Below are 24,991 nucleotides of genomic sequence, written 5' to 3'. Positions count from 1 at the left end.
TCAAATAAGCCAGAAATTAGTTAGAAAAGGAGGTCTGGAGAAAGAGGGCTAATTGTAAGCCTTGTGTTGTTTGGGGGATTTCCAGGAAAGCCTGCTAAAAATTAGGAAGTTGGGGGTATACTGCTTCTGCATATATTTAAACTGGGTCTGTGCATTCTAGCTCCGGAAAGCAAGTCTCCAGGAATTTGGGTCCAGAATTGTTTGGCCACGAGCCTACAGCTGGCCTGGATGTCTGGGCCTTGAGCACCCGCCCCCGTGCTTTTCAGTAGTGGCCTGGTTGAGGGGTGGCCTATGTGTCTACAGGGGTGACCATCCAGGTTGGAACTCCAGGAGCATCTGGGAGGAAGATGTTTGGCCCTGGAGTTTGGACACAGCACTGAAACTGTGGCGTCCCCATGGGTAGTGGAGGGGGAGGAGGCGGTGGTTCTGACCCCGGCTCTACTGCAGCACTGGAGTGGGGATGCTGGCCTTGTGGGGGTAGACAGACGGCCTCTGGACTCGTCTTTGCACCCAGAGGTCTCTGGCCTGCAGCTCAGGGCAGCTGCATCGTTTTCACTCAAATCAATTTGGGGGCACGGAGTTGTGACGCCAAGTGTTAAGGAAAGAGAGAACGTTGCGCTTAGAAAGAGCTCAATTATGCAAAATTACTTGCTCGCCCTTCCAGTAGCTCCCGAAGGCGGGACGCGGAAGAGGCACTGTAATTGATTTAACCTGTGCTAGGAACTCAAGTCTGCGCCTGGGATGTGGTGCAGAATTGGGAGGGGGCTAGGATAGTCGCTGGGGCCAGGGCGCAGGCGTCAGGTTGGTTTTAGCGCCAAAGCCGTCCTGGGCCGCGGCCAGAGTTCCCGGATCTGCAGGGTCTGGGTCGCAGATGGAAAGATGCCCAGCGGAACCGACCGGCCAAGACGGCCTTACTGTTCGTTGTCCCGGAGCAGGCAGGGTCCTTGGGTGAAGTGAAGAAGGATCTAGGACATTGGGCGTCAGTAAAAGAATGGCAGAATCCGAAGGAACTGCAGGAATTACCAGACGAACCTTTCATACTTGGGTTTCCCCCAAGGTCCCACAAGGGAGGGCGAGAGCAAGCCTGTGTGCGGAAGCTCTCCAGCTGGAGGGTCTCTGCCTCCGCTCCCGAGCCCCACCCCCACCCCCTGCAGCAGGAGGAACAAGGAGCCCAGGGAGGCAACAGTAGCCAAAGTGGACACTCCTGCTATGCCAGTCCTCAGCTTGGGGCTGCTGGCAATTTTTAAAGCCTTTCAAGGCTCTGCTCTGTCAAGCTGCCCCACTATACCTCTGTCTCCTAGTCTGTAAAAACGGGTCCATAGCAACTCAATGGCTGCACAGGATTCCTGGGATCAGTGTGCGGAACCTGGCCGTAAAGGTGGAACTCTAGCCAGTTGGTTCTTACTGCAATTACTGCTTCTTGTGTGCTCACCGCATGTCCCCAGGCACCAGCGATTTCCACAGCGAGGGCCTCACTCAAGGGACCTCCCAGACTCAGTGCAGGATTGGCAAGAGCTGCTGTTTTCTGGGTCTCCACATTTTCTCCCCTTTAACAGCAAACTAAGGAGTGGAAGGTGCCCTTAGGTTGGTTACAACATGATCCGGAAGCACAGAGGTTGTCGGTTGGGTCCCCATTAGGGCACATACAGGAACAGATGTTTCTGTCTCTCTCCTTATCTCTCCCTTGCTCTCTCTAAAATGAATTTTAAAAAATTAAACATTAAAAAAAAAAGAAGTGGGAGGTAGACGGGGCAGGAAAGAGGGCAGAAGACTACGGCTGGCTTCAGGAGTAGACTTGGAATGGAAAACTTCCCAAGTTAATGGGTGGTTAGGAAAGCAGGTGACAGCTGGGGCTCAGGGAGGCACTGGGGCTCCGGTCTGCCTACCTGCTTTGCAGTGTAAAGCACCTAGGCAGGGTGAGCTCTGCAGTCTCTGTGCGTGGCTACGTGGCTACGTGGTGACTCAGGGCCAGTTCTGTCATCTGGTGATCTACAGTGGCTTTAGAAGGACAGAGTCAGAGCTATAGGAACTCTATGACCAATCTTGAGGGTTAGGCTCCTTCCCAGAGGTAGAGATTTGAGCCCCAGCACTAGGTCAGAGGGTGCATTCCCCCAGCCCTTGTTCAGGAAGGGCTGGCAGGAGGAACTGGCCAGAGGACCCAGTTCAGGAATGGAGTTGGAAACTGAGACTGACTATGGAAGGGAAGACAGAACCCCCTTTTCCCCATCCTCAGACCTAAAGACCCAAGACAGGTGTGGGTGGGAAATGGGGAAGGGACTGGAATATTTACCACAGCCTTTTACTTAAAAGAAGTAAAAACATCATTCACACACAACAGAAGTGGGATTGGAGGCCTGAATTATTCCAGTGGTGGGTTTTGTCTGTGTTTAGACTCAAACATGGCCTAGCCCCCCAACACACACACACACACACACACACACACACACACACACACACACACGGATGAGAGAAGAGGGGGGCTGCCCTAGAAATTCTCACCTGGAATCTAAAAGTTTTGATTCAGAAGGTGCGATGTGAGGACAGACTCCTAAGCAGACATGAGTTACAGATCCAAGGCCTTTCCATATCTCAGCCCAAAATAATGTTGATTTTTTAAATAGACTTATTGTGTTTTTATAGAATAGTGTGGATTTTTGCAACTCTCTCCCCATCACTGCTTGGAAGCCTGCCAGGCTATGTGCCTGGGCCCTGGAAGGAAAGCTCACAGTCGCGGAGTAGGATGGTTCGCGGAGAAGGGAAAGCCAGGGACGCGAGGCTCTGGCAGCTGGAGGCAGGAACTGGAGGTGCACGCGCATATCTGTTTCATGGGGCTCTGGACGCAGAAGCCTGGCCAGGGCAGCGCAGTGCAATGGCTGGAGCTCCATCCCATCCTTCAGGGTCTGAGCATCAGGCATTGGGTGGGGGCAGGGGTCTCTCGTCCGTTGCCTGAGCACAGACAACACTGGCCAGTAGTGGGGCAGGGCTCAGCTGGAAGCCCCCTTCCCTTCCCCATCCCATTGCGCTCCGTTCTCGTGGCCTTTTTCCGTCACCCAATACCTACCTCTTCCCTCACACCCCGTCCTTGGTCCGCTGTGCAATGGGTGGTTTGGAGTAAGGGTGGACTTTTCAGGGACCCAGAGAGACCAGCATTCCAAGGCAGGAGAAGGACAAAGTGTGTGGAGGACCGTGACAATTTCCTGGGCCCAGAGTCATCAGCTTTGGGCTCTCTTGTAGTGAGATGGGCTGGCCCCAAACTCTCCTCATTGCCGTTTCGCACAGGTTTGGCACCCCCGGAGAGAGAGATGGCGATGGGGAAGAGGGCCCAGCAGCCAGCCGGTGCTTGCCCTCCACCCCTCCCTTCTTGACTTTGGAGTGGTTTGCAATGGGGGAGTGTGACCTTGTGTCCTCAGATGGTCTGCACTGTGGAGAGACCAAGTTCCCCAATATCACACGCTTTCCTGGAAAATGGGTAGTATTTGGGGGAGGGGTGCAGAGGAAAAGGAGAAAAGACTGGACCAAGGTGGAGGCAGCTGCTGCACAGATGGAGGCTCTGCACCTGAACTAGCTCTCCACTCTGCGCCTGTAAGTTTAGTTCATTTAATCCCCAACAACCCCATTTCAGAGGTGAGAAATAAAGGTTGATAGTCAGGGCACTTGCTGGAGATCAGACCGTCCAGACTGGCCCAGCAAGCATCTTAAACAAGGGAGGAGGAGGCAGGAAGTGAAGCCCCTGTGTGTCCCTGGATGGGGGGGGGAGGGGTGCTGAAGGTCTGCCCTGGTTTCTCACAATCACAATCCCAGGTGCAGTTTTCCGTGTATCGGCAGGGGCAAGGGTCGGCCCCTGTAATTAACCCCATTTAATTACCACATATCCCTGTGGGCAGTGCTTTTGTCACTGGGTTAGACACCTATGACTGCCCTTGAGGAAATGTAAGAATGCCAGTTTATCCTAGGAGTTCTTAGCAAAGTTCAGGCCATTTCTCTGGGGCTGCACCCAAGGGTCCCTGGTCATAGTGAGTTCTGCTCTTAAGGCCAGAAGAAAGAGCAAACCACCCATCTCAACTCATGTCTGTCATCTGAGAGATGTGACCCTACCTCACAGTGAGGGAACCCTGCCATGATGTCCCCTTCCCTGGGAAATCATCTTATTCGTGTGGTCCCCTGTTAATGGCCTGTGACCTGCACCTGGAGGGCAGAGCCCCAAGGGTAACCCCAGAGACTGGCTGGGAACCAGGGCACCATGCACATCGCTCATCGAGAACTGGCAGCTAACTAACTGAGCACCCAGGAGGAGGGACCATATCTAGATAGCTTCTGTGGCAGGAGGGCCTGGTGGGCTTAATCTGAATAGCCAGTGGAGTGTGAGTACCATGGGTATAGGCACCCACAAACGCTGGGAAGCAGAGGGGGAAAGGGGATCCCTGGCTCTATTTCCCTCTGACCAGGTGGCTGACCCCTTCCCTATGACCTGGCCATCTGGATCCCCAGTGGCAGGGAGTCCCCAGAGGATTCCCTTGCTGAACCGCTTAGGGCAAGTGAGACCCAAACCCTGGTGGCTGGGAACCAAAGCATGGGCTGGGAAGCCTGCTGGCTGCCCTACAGTCACTGGGTGGGGTCCCAGATCCAGGCAGGACAGATGGCCAGCTTCGGCCGCTGGTGCCCTTGGAGGGGCAGAGCCTGGTCTTCTATATTCCTTCCCTCGGTTTTCAAACAAAGCCCTTTGTCAGGCTCAGATAAGGGCCACACTTTTTGGGGAGCATATTGGTTACAAACCTTAATTTAGTCTCTCCCTTCTGCTGAAAGTAGATTTTTTATGGGACAAGTAAAAAGTCCTCACCCACAGCGGTTTCTGGTGGAAGAGCCGACAGTGCTATCGCCCCAGGGAGAGGTGACAGGGGAAGGATGCTTGAGGAGAACTCCTTGCTGCCCCTCACCCTCTCATCTCTGCCACCTCCTACCACCTCCCACCAGGTCCAGAAAAAGCATTTGGACTCAAATCTTCTCCTGCAAAACGGAGGCTTTGGGAAATTATAAGAAAAATTATAATGATATAAGAGAACAAGGCTCTCTCGAAGTGTCTGGGTTTTTGGATTGTACAAAGAATTGTCCCGTGTACACAGTGCACTTTTGCATGTGAGGTCAGAGCCTTCAACAGGCTTTTAGGAGAGCTGGGCAGAGGATTATGGTCTGGGGGTCATTGGCAATGGTGTAGATTTTCACTTGATAGGGACCCTTGGAGACACCTAAGGCAGGAGGCCACGCTCACTCTCCCACTGAGCCAGGAAAGGTGGTTTGGCCCAAACCTGGGAAAACACCCAGAGGAGGGCAGAGAACGGTCACCAGGCGTCTTTGTCCATTTTTAGAAATCAGAATGCTTGGGTCTTTATTAAATTCTTTCTTCATTCAAGCCCGGGGCTTTGACATTTTGGTTCTTTCCAGTTCTGGTTAAAGAAAGCAAACGCGGCCACTGCCCACGACTGCATGCTGGGGAGCGAGGATGGCGAGGAGCAGGCAGTGGATACTGCTCTGGTCACTGTGGGCATCCTCGGGTCCAGGAGTGGAGCGGGCAGTGAGGTACTGAGGTCAAAGAGACAGCTCTCTCCACAGGGTGGAGGCTGTTGGGCCGCCATCACATATGGGGGATTGGGATTTCTGGGGAGACCAGGGTAAGTCCCTAATTCCTAGAGCCCAGGAGGAGAAATGAAAAGTCGTCCCTTTTTTATTTGCTCCAAGTTCACCAGGAAGGGTCCCCAAAGCCTCTGTGCTCCAGGCTGGGCCACTGCCTTGCACTGGGGTGAGTTTTTCACCTCCTGGGGTCAAAGCTATCAGAAGCAGCGACCCCAGGTTCCCTCAGGGGCAGCGGCAAGACCCCAGGCACCATACAACTCTGCGTCCATTCACTTGCCACCGCCCTTAGAGGAGCTGATGATCCCAGGAATGGCCGCAGATTCTCAGTGGCTGAACGAGGTTCCCTGCCCTGCCAGCCCGATTCTGGCCTCTGGTCCCACACTCCAACCCATCCCTCAACGGGCAGGGGGCAGGTCTGGCTTGCAGTTCACCACCAGGGGAAGGCACAGTCCACCCGGCATGGGTCAGCAGGTGGTGGTGCGTGGTGCACGAGTGGGCATGTTTTCCATGAAAGGCTGAGACCCGTCAAGGCCTTGGCCACCTCACCATCGGGGACTGCAGTGCTAACTGGAGGGTAGCTGGCCAGGCCTTCCTGAGGAAGGACTCTAGGGATCGACTGCATGATCGACCAGATGGCGTTAACGCTGCAACTTCACCTGGCTTTCCTGCTTCCTTCCAAGTCCTTAGAGGAAAACCTAGGATCCCCCGGGTCACAGCCACTGAGCCAAGGGTGCTGGAGAGGGAGGCTCAGCTGGGCAGGGCAGTCTTTCCTCGTCTGCACTTTCTGCAACACTGGTGGCCTTCTGGGAGGTGATAGGGGGCAGGGGTCTTGGGGGTGGGGGAACTTAGGAAACAGAGGTGCTGGGGGACCCTAATTATGTGACAGAGACATCTTCCCATTAATGTCTGGTATAAACGGGCTTTCACTGACTTCAGCTGTTGGTGCATTTGGAGTAAACCCTCCTTAGGCTGCAGCTCCCGGATTGAAACAGGATGGTGCTCCGGGGGCGCCGAGAGGGCTGGGGAGCCCAAGGAGTTACTGAAGTTGAAAAGAAATCTTTTTTTTTTTTTTAATTCAGGAAAAGCTGCCTCCTGGACAGCAAGGGTTTTTCCTCCCGGCTTCTCTGTCTTTGGGAAAATGCGTAATTGCCTACGCCGTGGGAAGGGAGGGGGTCCTTGGGGGAATATATACGAGCCACATCAGTATCCCCGTTTGGCCGCGAGGATGGCCGATTTCAACAAAGCATATTAAATTACTTTGTGGCATTTCAAATAATTAAATGGCAGTTTCAGAGCCTTGAGCACGTGAGCGACCCACGCGGGCTATAGCCTGTCGGAGCAGCGTGGAACCTAGGTCTCTTTTTCTCTTTAATTGAGGGCAAAAGGGATGCTAAGGCTTAGCAGGTGGCCCGGTGCTGGGTGCAGGGGGGTGGATTTCCGCGCACCCCGCTTGGCGCCTGCGCCTCTGGCTAGTGCTGCCGTTTACTGATTTGCTTTATTTGCCCTGCCCAGGTTTAGGAGACGCGTGGGGACAGCCGAGTCGCACCGGGCCACTAGACAGTGTCGCCAAGGAGCTAGGATCGCACTTGCTGCAGGTAAGGCCGCACGCTGGTGGAGAATGTCGGGATGCCAGCCGCCTTGGTCCACGCTTGGGTGGTGCTCCCTTGTGACCCAACACCCAGGTCTCGAGGTTTCTCTCCCCAAAGAGTACTGGTATATCCATATGCCCCCACCTACAGAGCACACTGCCCCCCCACCGCCCTCTCTCCCCTTCTGCCCCAGGCGAGAGGCTGTGTGTGCACCGACCTCGGGGCAAGGGGTTTCTTCACCTGCCAGTCCCCAGTCACTCCAGGGCCAGCACCCGTGTGTCCTCAGTTCAACCAGAGCCACCCCCTGGCCAGGCCCACACCTACCCCGCACCTGGAGGTCCCTCAGCCCAGAGACTCAAACACAGAAGACATAGACCATAGTGCAGGGGTCCCCAAACTTTTTACACAGGGGGCCAGTTCACTGTCCCTCAGACCGTTGGAGGGCCGGACTATAAAAAAACTATGAACAAATCCCTATGCACACTGCACAGATCTTATTTTAAAGTAGAAAAACAAAATGGGAACAAATACAATATTTAAAATAAAGAACAAGTAAATTTAAATAAACAAACTGACCAGTATTTCAATGGGAACTATGCTCCTCTCACTGACCACCAATGAAAGAGGTGCCCCTTCCGGAAGTGCAGCGGGGCCGATAAATGGACTCAGGGGGCCGCATGTGGCCCGCGGGCCCGTAGTTTGGGGACCTCTGCCATAGTGCATCCCTGAGCATTGTTAAGGCCTTTCCAACCTTAACTTCCCCCAGCAAACTTTCTATGGAGCTCTTGCTCTGTGCCGAATGCTATGCCAGGCGCTGGAGACAAAAAAGGCATAATCAGGGCTCTCTGAGCCAGAGTGGGGCAGCCCCAGAGTGTTTGACAATTGTGTATTTGGAAGGGTTGCAATAAAGGAGAGACAACATCTCTCATAGAATATTAACAGTTGGCATGCACATACTGAGAGTTTGCTATGGGCCAGAGTCAGTTTTAAATCTTACTGTATCATCTGGCTTCACCGCCCACCTAGAGTGGGTTCCATTCTTAACTTAATTTTTTCAGAGGAGGAAGTTGAGGCACAGAGAGGTTAAGCAACATGCCTGAGGTCACACAGCAAGTGTTGGAGCTGGGTTCCACTCAAATGGTCCAGCTCTTGAGCAGTCCAGCCACAACATGGTGCGGTCTCTGGAGTCCCCTGGCTCATGGAGAGAGAGCCCTTGCTTGGTTTGTGGTCAACCGCTTAGCGCCCCCAGCCCAGAGCCATTCAATCTTCGGCTGTTAAACCGCTTCAGACCTCGGATTTCCCCAGCAGCGTCTGGGACCCGGGGCGGGTAACAGTGCCCAGGACCGGCCAATTCCAGGGCCAATTCCAAGTTGGTGGCTGGCGCTAGGTGGGGACAGCAATGCCTGGTGTCTCAGAGTCTTTCAAATGCCCTTTACAGAACCCCATCAACGACCCGATTCATTCCCCCCTCCCGTCATTTGTCTCTGCCACCAAAAAATGCCTGCAGAGAGCTATTTTGCATTTCCTTCTTCTATTTTGTGTTTTCTTTAAAAGAAAAAAAAAAAGTTGGCGGCGGGACGCGGGGACTTGGGTCAGAGTCAGCCACCAGCTCTGCGTTTCGAAAAAGCAGATCTTTTCAAAATTCTTTTGCCCCGAATGTCCTGGTGTGATTTATTTTTTAAGAACTGCGTGCTCTGGGGAAGAGCAGATCCGAGGAATATTTGAAACCTGAAGCTTTTATAACATAAAGCGAACGGTGTGGCAGCCAGGCAGCGGGTAATAGTGCTCTTGGAGCCCTTCCCGTGAGCCCTGCGCTCCCCGCAGGCTCACCTCCAGCTCTGAGCGAGCCCGCGGGGTTTTGCATGTTAGATACTCCTACATATTATAAGTGACACTAATATCGGGGACAACTAAGTGCAAAGTCAACATCCTCGGGTTCCTCCACGGTACTTTTCTTTAATTAATTCCGCCGCGGTGTGTGGATGAGTGCCTTTGCACTTAATACACAGGCAAGCAAAATTTGAAGCTATGAAAGGCATACCCAACGTTTTCCATTAAGGATATTATTTTTAGCTACTGCTGGCAACTTCCAGAATTTGATTATGATAATTTTTCTCTTTTACTCATATGTATGGATCACTGTCAGAGACTATTTCATTAATGTATCTCTTTAAGGGATTTTGGAGTTAAGCAAGAATGCAAAATGTGCCAAAACATTTATAACTCTGGAAATTGCTGTATAGTTGATATTTTTGCAATGGAGTTTAGCTGGGAAAATATTGTTGCTGAGTTAGAAACGTTGAAAGTAAGGCTTCTAATCAAGATGTTGATTCCACCCTCGGCACAGGGGAAAGGTAATGATAGTTCAGTTGGCAAAAAAATTTTGCAGCAAAACTCTTATTTGAGAGAGTAGACTTGGGAGAGCTTTCGAGTTTCGTTTCTGCTACGTTCTTTTTAGGTCCCTCCCCACCCTCTAAAGAGGGGGCGGATTTAGAAAAACCAAAGGTAATCTGGTTTCAATTACATGCTGTAAAAATAGAATTTGTGGCCAGAAATTAATTTGGAATATTTTTTATGGGGGCAGCATTGTGGGTTGTATAGATCTTTCACCAATTTTATTGCTTTTCTTTGGTTCTGGATCTAAAATATGAAAGGGTAAATAAAATACCATTTCCTTTTTCAAAAATAATTTAGTCTTTTTTATCCTTGCCACACATAAATATATTCAGTGCCTTTTTATGTGTCTTAATTACCTCTTATAATTTTACTTTAGTTTTTTGAGAGCTAGCCAACTTAGGCAAGAAACAGAAAATCGTGTAGGTAGTTTTAATTTTTCAGAAAAGGATACTTTTCCTCCTTGAATTTTTGCAAAGGTGATTTGAAATAATTAACTCTGTAGACATAGTCTGTTCAAATAACCCGGTATTTTCTTTTCTGGGGAGTGGTAGTGTTTGGAATTTATTATTCAAATGGTACTTAGGGGTAACTGGAAAATTGTGGCAAATAAAGCATATGTCCTAGTGGTATAAACACTGCCAATTATGACATAAAATGGTCTATATAGTGGTAGATTGTCCCCTAAGTACCATAGAACTCCGGATTTGTGCTAAGTGCTAAAATAACCCCAAACAATAAAGCTACTACGTTTAAACTGGGTATGATAGGAATTCTCAAATGTTTTGCATGATTTTTGTGATGTGCATATAAGACTGTTTTTACAGTGCTTTAAAAGCATTTGAAAGCCTGGTGCGGAAACTAAACCTCGAGTGGTGTAACTTACAATCCTCATGGCCCTGGGCTCTGTTTTTTGCATTTTACAAATATGTGTTGGTGATAATATTTTATACAATCCTCCATCCCAGTGAGACTACAGTTATTAGGTTTGAATCTAACGTAGAACTATCATCTCTTACCCTGACACTTTTTTTTTCTTTTCCAGACTTTGGATGGATTTGTTTTTGTGGTAGCATCTGATGGCAAAATCATGTATATATCGGAAACGGCCTCTGTGCATTTAGGTTTGTCCCAGGTAGGTCATACCTAATTTTATGTGCAACCTAAATACGAAGTGTTGGTGGATCTTGGCAGCCGTACCCAGCTTGAATGTGAGTGTGTATCGGGCGTCTGCTTTTGTGTATGAGCGCAATCCAAAATTGCAAAATCTTCTGCTTGGGCTGACCCACAGGGCTTTCTTCTTCGTGTTACATTTCATGTTTTTTTGTTTGTTTGTTTTTTAAATTTCTTTTTCCTTTGGGTTTTATGACCAGCGTATCTTTGCAACAGCCAGCCTTGTACAGAGGGTTTCGTTCAATAGCCTGGACTCTGCTTATACCGTAAGACTCTCTGTCTCTAACAAGAGCTTCACAAAGAGAGACTTTGCAGCCCGCACTTGATGGCCTGCACGTGGTGTTGTGAGTTGCTATGAAAGTGAGAGGGAAGCAGATGGGGAGCGTCGGTTTTATGCAGAATGTGCTTTGGGCAGAGAGAAAGGGGGGGGGGGACGTAGATTTATGAGTGTTCACATGGAATTCAGGGTAATTTTTCCTGAGTTTTTCCAGTTCAGTGGTCGTTTCAGTAAAGCATTTTATATGCTTGTGATAGAAAGTCATAAAACTCAGTTTACTACTGTTTTGCACGGCAAGGTCCTGGGTTTCTTTAGAACATATTTAAATATTACTGATTTTTCTGGAACCACTTTCGAAAAAGGGGTTCGTCCCCTAGAGGAAAAAATTGCGCTAGGCTTTATGTATCCTGGTCCAGCCGAGGGTTTGGTGGAGGAGGATTTGGCTGCAGTCTGGGTCCATGTCTATGGCCGGTGGGTCCGGAGTAGGGGTGGGGGGTGTGTAACTGATTGTTGTCGTTCACGTTTCTGATTTAACAGGTGTGGAACATGGGTCTAAAAGTTACTTTTTTTTTTTACATCTAGGGACTAAATGTTTCTTTACATTGTGAATTATCAGCGTCCTCTTTTTCATCACACTAGAATTAATTAGACACAGGAAATGGGCTCCCAGGAGGCTCATGAATAGTCTGGATCGCACCAGCCCCCTTGTGTAGTTAAGCCAAATAAAACATGCCAACTAATGTGGCTTGTGTTTTCTCATTGAAAAAACAAAATTACCAATTTGGAAATTTGCATCTGGTGTATTCTTTTGCTTTTTTTGCCTCTGTTTTGTTTTTTTTTAACTTGCTATTTGTTTACAACCTCCTCTTATCCTTATCTCCTGTGCCTGTGCATTTCTTACGCAAAGTCCTTTAAAGTGAATCTCAATATTAAATTGGTTTGGTGTTTCCTTTCCTTGTCCTCTTCCTTTTATGAAGCCAGGTCTCCCAGGGAAGATTTACTAAGGCTTGGCTGTCACACCTCTGTGACTCGTAGGAGTAGTGTACTTATAGAATGAAAAATACTGTTGGGACCCTGAAATTTACTTTTCTTTTTTTAATCATTTTGCAAAGTTATTATTCTCTGAATTTTCACCTCAGTCTATTTAGAATCAAGACCCTTTAGTTGGACCCAACCTGGTTTCTACTCCTAGCTTGGTTTGTGACTTGATTGACCTCGGCCAGATTACTTAACTTTTTCAATCATGATTTATAAAATCTTTGATTAATCTTATAATAACGTCACAAGTAAGACAAAACATTTCAGATACTTTAATTTATTTTTTATTGATTTGAGAGGATGGGGAGGAAGAGAGAGAGAGAGACAGAGAGAGAGAAAAGAATTGATTCACTCATTATTCCACTTAGTTGTGTATTCATCAGTTGCTTCTCAGTTGTACCTTGACCTGGGATTGAATTTGTGACCTTAGCATGTCAGGATGACACTTTATTCACTAAGCCACCGAGCCAGGACCACATTTCACATACTTTTAAAATGACTAGTCACCCATACCTTAGAATAGGTTAAGTTACTGTTATGAATATTAAATTTAGATCTGAGCTTCCTAGCAGTCAAAGCAAAAAGGGAATGCATTCAGTTACGCGATTTTTCTTGTCTGATAGGGCAGATATTTAACCTCCTTGAAGGATAATTTAAGAAAAGAATTCCTGCCCTGGCTGTGTAGCTCAGTTGTTTACAGCATCATCCTGATGCACCAAGGTTCCAGGTTTGATATCCAGTTAGGGCACATACAAAATCAACCAGTGAATGCATAAATAAGTGGATCAACAAATTGATATTTCTTTCTCTCTCTCTCTCCCCCTTCCTTTCTCTCTAAAATCAATCAATAAATAAAAATTTTAAAAAAAAGAAAGAAAAGAGTTCTCGTACTACCCCGTCCTCTTTAAGGATTATGATAAGAAACAAATCAAAGTGCTCATTTTATGTGATATATAAAGTATAGGGAGCTACACAAAAGCCAGGCATCATCACAGTTTCACTAGTATTATACTTCAAATAACACAAAAGTTGTTCCTGACAGCATCCTTTGGTGGGCACACACAGGGCTCTTAGTCATTTGGAATGACCTGGCAGTTCACAAGGCACTGTGCACAGACCAGCACATTCCAGTTCATTCAGTCAGGCTGCTCGATCTAGCGTCCCACACCTCTCTCTCAGTCATTTTTCTCTTTAATTAAAAATAACTCTGGTGACAGAAAATGGTTTGACTTAGGGCGATGAGCACACAACGCAATCAACACTTCAAACGCCATAGAGATATTCACCTGAAACCTGTGTATTCTTATTGATCAATGCCACCCCATTACATTTAATTTCAAAAAAAAAAAAAATTTCAGATAAAAGAAAAATGACCCAAACGTTGTATAGGTGACAAAGATGCCTCCTGTTCCTGATGACCTCCACAAAAGAACATCTAAGCAAAATCATAATTAAAATGACATTTACTTCTAATCATAATGCAGAAATAAAATTTTGTGTTATAATTTTGAAAGGGGATGGCATTACACACTAACATTTTCCAAGAAAGTTACAGAGATGACTTTTGTCTATTATGTTTCCAGGAGAAGTGTCAATTAAAAAAAGATACATCAAACTCGGCTGGACAGCTGATTTTTTCCCCCTGATCTCTTGACAGGACTGTCTTAGTATCAGTCTCCAGTAACAAAAACGCTTCAATGTAGAAGTGAGCCTAGCGTCTGGGGAGTGCTCCGTGGTGAACTGTTTAAATAAGCAACAACAAACATTTCCCCTCAAATCCGTCTCCTGTTCACCATTAACTCTGGAGAAGGAAATCTAGGCAAAATCACAATGTGTATTTTTTTCTGTCTTCTTCACTTAAATAGTAAAATAAAGCATTGAAGAGGATGTCAAATACCCCCAACTTCTCTTTTATAAAAAAATTTTTTTACTTTTAGATTATTTTGTTAGTTAAAAAACAAGTAGGCAAATGTATCAAGTATGAAAACTTTATTAAAATTGGCTTAAAGATTTTTTTAATCACCAGAGATAAAAAATGTTTAATAAAATTTTACCCAGTAATTTACCCTTTTAAACCGTTTTCCTGATAAATAGAGATAATGGTGATAGTATCCTTCTGTGTTCCAAGAACTTTCAATTACTCTCAATGATGTTACCTCATTAAATAATGACATCTTTCACATTAATTCAGGGTTAAACTCTATGCTAGCAGCTCCCAAGAAACATAAGCCCCTTCCTGGGTTTGCCATAATTGTGTGATAATTCATCGCAAAAGTGGTGGGGGGGTTTTCCCACATAAACTATCTAAATAACTATCAGAATTATCTATTTGAGGGTTAAAAATGTGTTATAAGCCCATCTCATTTTAAAGCCTTTGATTAAACTTTTGAAAAGTTGGACTAATAAATCTACTTCACATGGATAGTTTTAAAGTTTGTTTTTACTTTTAAACAAGGGAACACAGTGATCCTTGCTGTCAAATTTTCATACCAAAAACGACAGAGACAACCACAAAATGCAAGTGAGCTCCTCAGCCCACACAGTCCAGGTGTTGGGAAATAGAGTCAGACTTCTGAGTTGAAAATTCTGTTTTGTAGATACACATAAATATAATATATAAAAATTCATATGGACAAACATATCTTTTGAAAGAAGTAGTGTTGGGGAAGCACTCTTTACTCATGCAAGTTTATTAAATGGTTTAATTCCTCTTTTTTTGGTTAATATAATTAATTTACTTATATTTGAAAAAAGAAAAAAGCTCTGTATACCTACTGCGTACTGCCTCAAACATTTTCAAGTATCCATGTGGTTTAAATTTCTTACTGAAGCTGCACACATTTTATAGCATCTAGGTAATGAATACACATTTTCAAATAAATATCGATAAATATGAAATAGCTGTTCATGAGACATGGAAAGGAAACGGAGCATTTGAGATTGCAGCCGGAAGCACCACCGTGAAAATAGCCATGGCGTTGTTTGGGCCATAAGACCTAATCCTTTCACTTTTGACATAAAGAGAATGGACAGCGTTTTATGTTTGTTGACATAACTTGAACCCTGAAACCCAAACCATCTTATTTTAAAATGCTTAATTTACCATAGTCAGCAAAACACCCAGAGCAAAGTAATGTGCGTTTTCAGAGTCTGGGGTGGCTTTCCCCTGCCGACCTAAAATATCTGCATTTAGTGTTGTATTTATCCTGCATAGTTTTCTTGGCAGGAAGAAAAGCTATTCAGCAAAACATAAAAAAGCTCTTAGTAGGAAAGCAATTCATTTTGTAGTTACCAGGGTTGTACCAATGCTAAAATATCAGATGGAGGGTCTGTTTTAATAAGGCTGATGTATGAGAGCTGGAGAGGTTTTATAGCGACAACCGTACTTTTTTTTTTTTTTTTTGAGGTAGTCACATTTCTTCCAGCATTCAAAACCACGAATAGATATGTAAATACAGGAAACACCGTGTCAACCGTAATTTTGAGTCAAGGTCAGCACTGTTTTATCATTCCAAAATTTGTTCTTTAAAAACATTTCCGCTGTTTGAAGACTTGTTTTACTTCCTCGACAGCCTTTGAGTTTTATAATTGACCCGAATGTTCAGAAACATCAAGCCTGTAATGCATGGACCTCACTCTTATTCGCCAGACGCGAAAGATGAGAATGGGATCTCCGAGATGAAGCCATTTGGGGTTAAAACGCCAATGAAATCACCGTTAGCACAGAGGCAGGTCTTTATGCAGCGCATGAAACCCTTTCTCTAAAAAGACATCAGTTACTCTTTTCTAAACAAGAACTTGGAGCAAACCAGAATGACCATTGCCCCTAAAACCCCTCCCCCACCCCCACCAAAAAAAAAAAATGAAGGTAGGGGAGAAATGATAGGCCGACACAAAATACTTGTAATTTTTCCCCTTTATTTATTTATTTTTTGTGACAGAGACAGAGAGAGTCAGAGAGAGGGACAGATAGGGACAGACAGACAGGAAGGGAGAGAGATGAGAAACATCAATTCTTTGTTGCAGCTCCTTAGTTTCCTTAGTTGTTCATTGATTGCTTTCTCATATGTGCCTTGACCAGGGGGCTACAGGCAGAGCGAGTGACCCCTTGCTCGAGCCAGTGACCTTGGGCTCAAGCCAGTGACCTTGGGCTTCAAGCCAGCATACTTTGGGCTCATGTCTATGATCCCACGCTCATGCTGGTGACCTCAGGGTTTCAAACCTGGGTCCTCCATATCCCAGTCCAATGCTCTATCCACTGAGCCACTGCCTGGTCAGGCTTTTTTTTCTTTTTTCTTTTTATTTTTTTGTGTGGCAGAGACAGAGAGAGTCAGAGAGAGGGACAGATAGGGACAGACGGACAGGAAGGAAGAAAGATGAGAAACATCAATTCTTTTTTGCAGCTCCTTAGTTGTTCATTGATTGATTTCTCATATGTGCTTTGACTGGGGGGCTACAGCAGACCAAGGGACCCCTTGCTCAAGCCAGCAACCTTGGGTTCAAGCTGGTAAGCCCCACTCAAACCAGGTGAGCCCATGCTCAAGATGGCGACCTCGAGGTCTCGAACCTGGGTCTTCCGCATCCCAGTCCGACGCTCTATCCACTGCGCCACCACCTGGTCAGGCTTTTTTTTTTCATTTTAAAAATAAGCTATGGACATGAGGAATCAATTAAAACAATAACTTTCTTATTTATTAACCTTTATCACACTCCCCTGATAGCCCCACAAGGAAAAAAGAGCTTGTCCCATCCCAAACAGCTGCTTCAATGTTGCCATTTTATTTAAATGTAAAGGATTAACAGGAATGACTTGAAAGAAGAATGAATATTTTGTTTTTGTTACTATTTTTTTTTAAAATAAAATGATGTAATAACTTTCTATCTAGGCAAATAGCCACTCCCGTTGCTAGGAAAGTGCCCGGTCTGGTAGCTGGGAAGGAGGGTCTCTGTAACAGGGTTCTCTCCCGTTGTCTGTTTGCATAATATTGGAAAGAAACATTCTATGCATAATGCAGAAAATAGAACGCCATCTCAGGGGCAAGACTACTTAGCAGGCCAGAAAACCTAACTTGTTCTGAATAAAAAGGCAACCACACTTAACAAATTGGAAGACCTGGCTCGGAGGAGTGGGGTAAATGACTTCACCTCTCCATGGCCCCTTGGTCCCAAGTGAAGAGCTGATGACCTGATGCTAATTTGGAATGGTGGAGGAATTCTCCATTAAACCCTCTGGCCGGGGTTGTCTGGTTGCGTGAGGTGGCTCAACCAGGGCAGCCCCCTCATAAGAGTGCATGTCTCCTCTGTTCTGACTGGGAGCAGCTAGACTCCCAAACGAAACATGCAGGACAACACACTTCAAAATAAGAAACAAGGGGGGTGGTTAGGAACAAGGCACTCAGCAGCCTGCCTCTGCTCAGCTTGCCCTCTGCCCTTGGAGCAGGGCTCAGAGAGAGTTCCGCAGACCCACCAAAGGCTCTTTGCCACCCGAGGGCAAGGTCCCACACATTTTGAGTTTTATCCTACACTGGGCTTTTGAGGCTCCCCCTGGCTGTGGTGGGAGTACCATCACTGCCCTGGGGTCCCCCTGGTCAGTACTGGGTGCACTGACTCACTGCCTCATCTCTGAGCAGGACCCACCCACCTCGGCTCAGAAGGCTGCTGACGGTGGTAGCTTCTAGAATCTTGTATGCCACTGCCCATCTCAAGACAGGTGAGGGGGACCAGGTCTTGAGTCTCTATCACTCCCTGTCACAGCGCTTGTATTTGGGAGAACACAGAAAGCTTCTCAGGGTTAGAAACTGAATCACTGGGACCTCTGTGTAAAAATGACAATGTTTTCCTGGGGTGCCCCCGGACCCCACCCCCTTCCTGCAAAGCAGGGTCCTGTCCAATGGGGACATGGACTCTAGGTGTCTGTCCTCTGTGGGGTGTGTCTGGAAGTAGGTGTTGTCTGAACCCAAGGTCACGTAGCTCTCGGGGGAGGGTCACCCAGCAGCACCCGTGGGCAGGAGGCCAGGGAGTTAGCACGTCATTGTAGACTAGGAAGGCCAGAGACATGTGTCCCTAGCAGAGCCTGGGGAATAGAGCTTCCAGGAAAAAGGGCCTTTGTGGGGTTCAAGTCCTCTGCATGTGCAGTCCCGTGGCTTTTTCCTCTCAGCCTCTGAGTTGACAAGGTCTGGGGACGTCACTCTGGACACGCAGCTGGTCAATGGCTGCCCAGTCCCCTCAGGCAGCACGGAGCTGAGCTCTGGCCCATTTTAAGTTGTCTTTTTTTTTTTTTTTTTCAGGAATTTATTTATTTATTTATTTATTTTAAATTTTATTTATTCATTTTTTTTTAGAGAGGAGAGAGAGAGGGAGAGAGAGAGACAGAGAGGGAGAGAGAGGAGAGAGACAGAGAGAGAGAAGGGGGAGGAGCTGGAAGCATCAACTCCCATATGTGCCTTGACCAGGCAAGCCCAGGGTTTCGAACCGGCGACCTCAGCATTTCCAGGTCGACGCTTTATCCACTGCGCCACCACAGGTCAGGCTAAGTTGTCTCTTGTATGAATTAAACCATTAGGGTCTCTACCTGCACGGCCCACCTTTCTCGTCTTTGACTTCCCAGTTCCTTCTGCTCAGGACTCTCTGGCTTTCAACTCAAACCTCTCTGGCCTTGTTGGAAAGTGTGGGAGGTGGTTCTGAAAAGACAAGTATTTCTGCACTTGGAGAAGGTGTGGGTTGTCAGGGGAGATCAAAGTCCTTCCCTGGCAGGTGCATACCTGTGATACACACAACCTTCCCTTCCCTTCCCTTCCCTTCCCTTCCCTTCCCTTCCCTTCCCTTCCCTTCCCTTCCCTTCCCTTCCCTTCCCTTCCCTTCCCTTCCCTACCCTTCCCTTCCCTGCAGTCCTAGAGAAGATTTCTGACTGCTCCTTTCCCTCCTGCGGCAGGTGGAGCTCACGGGGAACAGTATCTATGAGTATATCCATCCTTCCGATCATGACGAGATGACAGCTGTCCTCTCGGCCCACCAGCCTCTTCACCATCACCTGCTCCAAGGTATTTATCTTCTCCAGACAATCAGAAACCAGAGTGAACACAAGGTGATGCTCTGGATGGGACCCAAGGGTTTTGTTCCTACGCTGCCAGCTGGGGCCTCCAGCAAACACACCCACCAAGTGGAATTAGCTTTTATGCCTCTGTCCTTCAAGCCACACTACTGATCCTCATCAGGTGCTAGAGACTATGATCAGTGCTGGATCAGAGATACAGAAAATGGTCAGAGGCTTCTGCCTGAACTGCTCTCAGTTTGAGTTGTAACAACACAGGTCTAGACCTGGGTTTCTTAACCAAAGGGTCTGAGGGTGGAACTCAAGTTTGTGAAATTCAATGGGGAGAATTACGTTTTATTTCTCCAGTTGTAATTTAATATTTCCTTTGCTTCTAGATTGTAGACAGTAAGCCATGTACTGTCACTAATCCCCTTGCTACTTTGAAATTTCAAGAGTTCTGAGGCCCTGCTAGAACTGGGTCTTGTTGTTTGCAAGCATATCACCACTGATTGTAACAACTGTTTTCAATAACTTGTAATATATCCATTTGTAATCTCATATATTTCACTTCACGCACTTAGAAACGTTATTCTGCATGGAGATTTGTAGGTCTTGTCATGGCCCAAATCAGTTCAGAAGCCCTGGTCCAGACGGAGGCTAGTCTCCCTCACTGGCCTAGCTCCATCTGGGGACAGGATCCTCCTCCTAATAGCCCACCCCGTCATTTCACATGTGTTGGTTGGGTCTCTACTGTGGTAAGCACTGTGTTAACACAGACATGGCATGACTGTGCAGTGAGGACATGGAGCACATTGTGCCACTGATGATCCCTTAAATGACAATTGCACTGTGTGCTTGGAAGACACGGTAGGACCTATTCTAGGAGCCCCAGTCTTGTAACTCCCTCTGACAGTCCAATGAGACCAATCAGCACGTGGACCAAGGGTTTCTTGTCTGCTTTGGACTGTAGCATCCCAAGTTGGTCAAAATTGCCCAGTGGGACGAAAGAGTCTGAAGGAGTAATTTCTAACAGAACGAGGGCCAGGACTGAATGCTGCACTTGCAGCTAATTCTTTCATAGTGGGGTTGTTTAAAGCTGAGCAAAGACACAGGACTCTTAGAGAATTCCTCAGAACATTGTGTTGTTATTGCGTGAGAGTGGGCTTTCTCCACTAGCTCTGACTTCATCCTTCCCTTCCCTGGCATCGCTCTTAAAACAGTGTTTAGAAAAACAATAGCAAACGAATCTTGAGACTATCATGAGCCCCTTTCCTGCTGGTTTCCGCAGGTCTGAGTTCGAGGTAGAGAAACATAAAGGCCTAGGAAAGGTGGGGTTGCCCCTGACTCATGTCCACAGCCACCGAGTGTGGAGGGACTGGGTTTCACATGGGCTCAGTTTTCTCCCCGACTTCTTGCAGAGTTGGTTTTCTGTGTCTGAATTGGCCCTGTGGTTTTATGGTAATTGTGTGAGAAATAGGCTCTCCCAAAATGTGTTAGTTACCATGTGATGCCATTGAGATCCATGTGTCTTGGTCTGAACGTGGGGCAGACAGGCGCCTGTGTTAAAGGGAAGCTGTTGCCTCGTGGACCCCAGCCTGCAGTGGAGGGTTGTGGGTAAATATGGCAGCCTCTCCACCTGCAGGGGCACAGGCCTCTTAGGTGAACCGCTTACCTGCACCCAGCATGCTCTCAGGGAGGGCGGAAGGCTGCGCTTCCATTCTCAGCAGTAACCTTCCTGTAAAAAGTAATTTATTAACCACCATCCAATGGCTGTTTGTTTAGAGTGACCTCACCCTCACTCAGGGGCACGGGCACTTGGGCAGTCGTGCCACAGAGAGCTGGTGTCCCTTGCTAATGCAGAGGGCGTCTCCTTGGGGCCTCACTTGCCTGTGCACTAGTGAGGGCAGAGCTCCGTGTGCAGGGCCTGCAGGAGGAACAAGAGGCAGGCTGTGGCCCAGCCAGGGACACGGTGGTGGTCACGGTGATTCATCCAGGGCTGATCACAGGGTGAAAATGTCCATCTGGTCCAGCAAGTCTGTTGGGTCCTGTTCCCCATTCCTTGTTGCTGGGCCATCTCGGTGTCCACGGGCACGGCTGCATGTACAGTCCTCACTGTGACCCCAGGTTGGTACTTCCCGGGTTCTTGCTATGGACCCACTTCAGGCTGCCTTCCTCTGGAGCACATGGGAGCAATGTCAGGATGGGGCTAGTCTCCTCATGCCACCCAGGTCCTGGCCACTAGCGAAGCTCTCTGGGCCAGGATCTGAGCAGCTAGGATGAGGCTTCTGGCTGACTGTCCTGGTCCTGAGGTTTATTGATATCATTGAGATGAAGATGGGGTGGCATGGTGGGACAGTTGGCCAATCTAACCTGACTTCTGCTTTCAGAGTATGAGATAGAGAGGTCATTCTTTCTTCGAATGAAGTGTGTCTTGGCGAAAAGAAATGCGGGCCTGACGTGCAGCGGATACAAGGTTGGAGGAGCTGCGGGCCGGGCGGGGTGGGGGGGAGGGGTGGCAGTGGGTCTCTACTGTTTTAGATTTTGCTCCACACCAAGAACATATGCAGACAGGAAGGCATGGGGACCCAAACATTTCATGTCCCCTAACATGGAGCTTTCTAGTGACGCTGCTCATGAGCAGGTGTGAGAGCTGGCATCTTATAAGACTGTGCATCCTGTGAGACCAGGACTACATGTGGCTAAGAGTAGAATCTGACCTTGGCACCTGCAGGTTCTACTCTGCACACCAGTCAGTCCAACTGGGGCAGCTGTCCTCGAGCTAGCTCCGCATCCGTATTCCAGGGCAGGGTCCCAGGCCGCGGTGGGTATTCAGAGTGCAGAAATGGCACTCTGGTCCTCAGGACATTCAGCTAAATCCAGTGACTGGGGCGGTGCTGTGCACGTAACAGCACAGCCCCTTCTGAGTGCAGGGTCGAGTTCTCATCTGCAGTGCCACAGTCTAATTAGATAGACTCATGTCACCGCAGCCCTTTGAGGGAGTAAGATTGGCTGTGATCAGGGACACCAGCTAACAAGCAGGAGGTCAGGCAGGCTCAGGCTCAGGGTCAGCCCCCCTCCACCTGCTCCCCGGCCAGTGTCTCTGCCACACTTGGCCACTTGTGCTCCAGTCAACTCCAGTACCCAGGAGTAGGTCACCTAAAGAACCTGTGGGCAACATTGTGCCTCAGCGTCACAGTCAGCCACTCCCCGAAAAGAAGGGCAGGTTGGGGGATGTCCAAGCTGAACCCCCCTTTGATCCTTCTTACCCTTCTCTGGAGCTGGAGGTGGATGGGAGCCTTTTTTGCAGGAATCTTTGAGTATTAGAAAAGGAGGGAGGGGTGGGCTGAAGAGAGAGGGGTGTGCCTCTGTAACTTTGTCCTCTTTCTGGACTGTTCCTCCCCGCCTCCTCCCCATCTCAGGGTCTGCCTTTCCCTTTCCCTTCAAATCTTTTTTTTTTTTTTAAGATTTTATTTATTCATTTGAAAGAGGAGAGAGAGGAGAGACACAAGGGAGGAGGAGCAGGAAGCATCAACTCCCATATGTGCCTTGACTGGGTAAGCCCAAGGTTTTGAACCGGCAACCTCAGCTTTCCAGGTCGACACTTTATCCACTGCGCCACCACAGGTCTGGCCTCCCTTCAGATCTTAAGCAAAACACATCACCCATCTTGCCCTTGGTTTCCTCATCAGTAAAATGGGAGAGTAGACAAGAAGGATTTAAAAATGTGTTCAGCTGTAGAGGTGGTAAATAGATCTAGGAATCCTGGGGAAGTCTTTTGAAAAGGGCATTTAAGATTTTAGCTGCCCAGCCTGACCTGTGGTGGCACAGTGGGTAAATTGTTGACCTTGGAATGCTGAGGTCACTGGTTCAAAACCCTGGGCTTGCCTGGTCAGGGCACATATGGGAGTTGGTGCTTTCTGCTTCTCTCTGTTTCTCTTCTCTAAAAAAAACTGAATAACATTTAAAAAATATATATATATCTTAAAAAAAAAAGAATTTAGCTGCTCATCATTGTTGTTATGGTGATCGTGATCCTTTCAAGATTTTACTGACTGTAACTTGCTTCTAATATTGAGGCTTAAGGCTGCATAAATGTTGCTGTTTGACATTTGGAACACTAGACATTTTCTCCTGTGTGGTTTCTGGCTGTAACAATTACAAGTGTTTCTCTGTAGTCACTCTGGATTTTGCTTTATTACAAGGGGATAAAATCTTGAATTATAAGTAAAATAAAATATATTTAAAGTGAAGCACTTTTTTTTTAATCTACTGAAAGAATTCTGGATTTACTGGCGTGATATTGCTTGTCAAGTGATATAAACGTCAAGTTAACAGATGTCAAATTCAATCCCATTGGAAGATAAGCATTATAGTTGCTGAAGTGAACATTATGGAACAAATGGTCAGCTCCCCAAAATGTTGTTGTGCCATCTAATCGAGACTTGGCAATGAGTTAATTATGTATAAATCCACTATATATTAGAGAGCCTTAATTTGAGGAGTAAGTTGAACATAGTCAATTAGAGAGGACAACTCTTATATTTTATGATATTGTTTTGTTTTTTTTTTTCCTAAGTGAAAGGAGGGGAGATAGTGAGACAGACTCCCACATGCGCCCTGACCAGGATCCACCTGGCAACCCCCGTCTGGGGCCGATGCTTGAGTACTGACCTGGATATTATTTCTTTTTTTTTTTTTTTTTCTTTTTTTTCTGAAGCTGGAAACAGGGAGAGACAGTCAGACAGACTCCCGCATGCGCCCGACCAGGATCCACCCGGCACGCCCACCAGGGGCGGTGCTCTGCCCCCCAGGGGGCGATGCTCTGCCCATCCTGGGCGTCGCCATATTGCGACCAGAGCCACTCTAGCGCCTGAGGCAGAGGCCACAGAGCCATGCCCAGCGCCCGGGCCATCTTTGCTCCAATGGAGCCTTGGCTGCGGGAGGGGAAGAGAGAGACAGAGAGGAAAGCGTGGCGGAGGGGTGGAGAAGCAAATGGGCGCTTCTCCTATGTGCCCTGGCCGGGAATCGAACCCGGGTCCTCCGCACGCTAGGCCGACGCTCTACCGCTGAGCCAACCGGCCAGGGCTGGATATTATTTCTTAACCAAGAAGAACAGCTTCATTTCTCCTGAGCAGTACATCAGGTGTTTGGTCACACAGCCCAGTGCATGCTGGGAACAATGAGCAGGCCCAGGGCCAGGAGGAGTGGGTGCCTATCTGCCCCCTGGGCTGCTGGTGACTGACCCTGCCCTCTGCTCTCCCAGGTCATCCACTGCAGTGGCTACTTGAAGATCAGGCAGTACATGCTGGACATGTCCTTGTACGACTCGTGTCACCAGATCGTGGGGCTGGTGGCCGTGGGCCAGTCGCTGCCGCCCAGCGCCATCACTGAGATCAAGCTGCACAGTAATATGTTCATGTTCAGGGCCAGCCTCGACCTAAAGCTGATATTCCTGGACTCCAGGTGAGCTTGGCACCTGCTGCTTCTACAGAGTTCCAGAAGGTACTGATGGTAGACACTGGCCCCTGATAGCAACACTGTTAAACAAAGATGTAACGAGAACTGAGTCATGCTAAGAATGTGAATTAGGAAGGGATGTAGTGACACCAAGCCATGAATTGAAAGAACTAATATCAGTCTCTGTGCTCAGGTGCAGCCAGCTTCTTCAGCTTATGGGCACTTTAAAAATCTGTTGGAAATAGGCTGTGGGCACAGGCAGCCTCTTTCAAAGGCCCACAGTGTCAGGATTCTGCCTTGTGTTGCCATCCAGTCGGAGGACTTGAAAAAAACAGGTTCCTACATGAAGTAGTGGGTGGGAGGCCTTCCAGCCCAGGCCGCAGCAGATAGGTGGCCTTCCCT

The 24,991-nt window shown here is 47.7% G+C and overlaps 1 protein-coding gene across 1 annotated transcript in view; it reads left to right on the top strand.

Moving 5' to 3' along the window:
- The window catches only part of SIM2 (SIM bHLH transcription factor 2), a 52,905-nt gene that overhangs the window by 2,503 nt on the left and 25,411 nt on the right, over positions 1–24,991 (top strand). The window contains exons 2-6 of the mRNA XM_066370234.1: positions 7,141–7,223; positions 10,657–10,746; positions 19,031–19,139; positions 21,520–21,605; positions 24,396–24,595. Coding sequence (XP_066226331.1) covers positions 7,141–7,223; positions 10,657–10,746; positions 19,031–19,139; positions 21,520–21,605; positions 24,396–24,595 — 568 coding nt within the window. The remainder of the gene's footprint in view (positions 1–7,140; positions 7,224–10,656; positions 10,747–19,030; positions 19,140–21,519; positions 21,606–24,395; positions 24,596–24,991) is intronic.

Source organism: Saccopteryx leptura, chromosome 2 (assembly GCF_036850995.1).
Source record: "Saccopteryx leptura isolate mSacLep1 chromosome 2, mSacLep1_pri_phased_curated, whole genome shotgun sequence".
In the NCBI taxonomy this organism is placed as follows: domain Eukaryota; kingdom Metazoa; phylum Chordata; class Mammalia; order Chiroptera; family Emballonuridae; genus Saccopteryx; species Saccopteryx leptura.
Note: the sequence above shows the minus strand (reverse complement) of the source record. Positions and strands in the feature narration are given on the sequence as shown.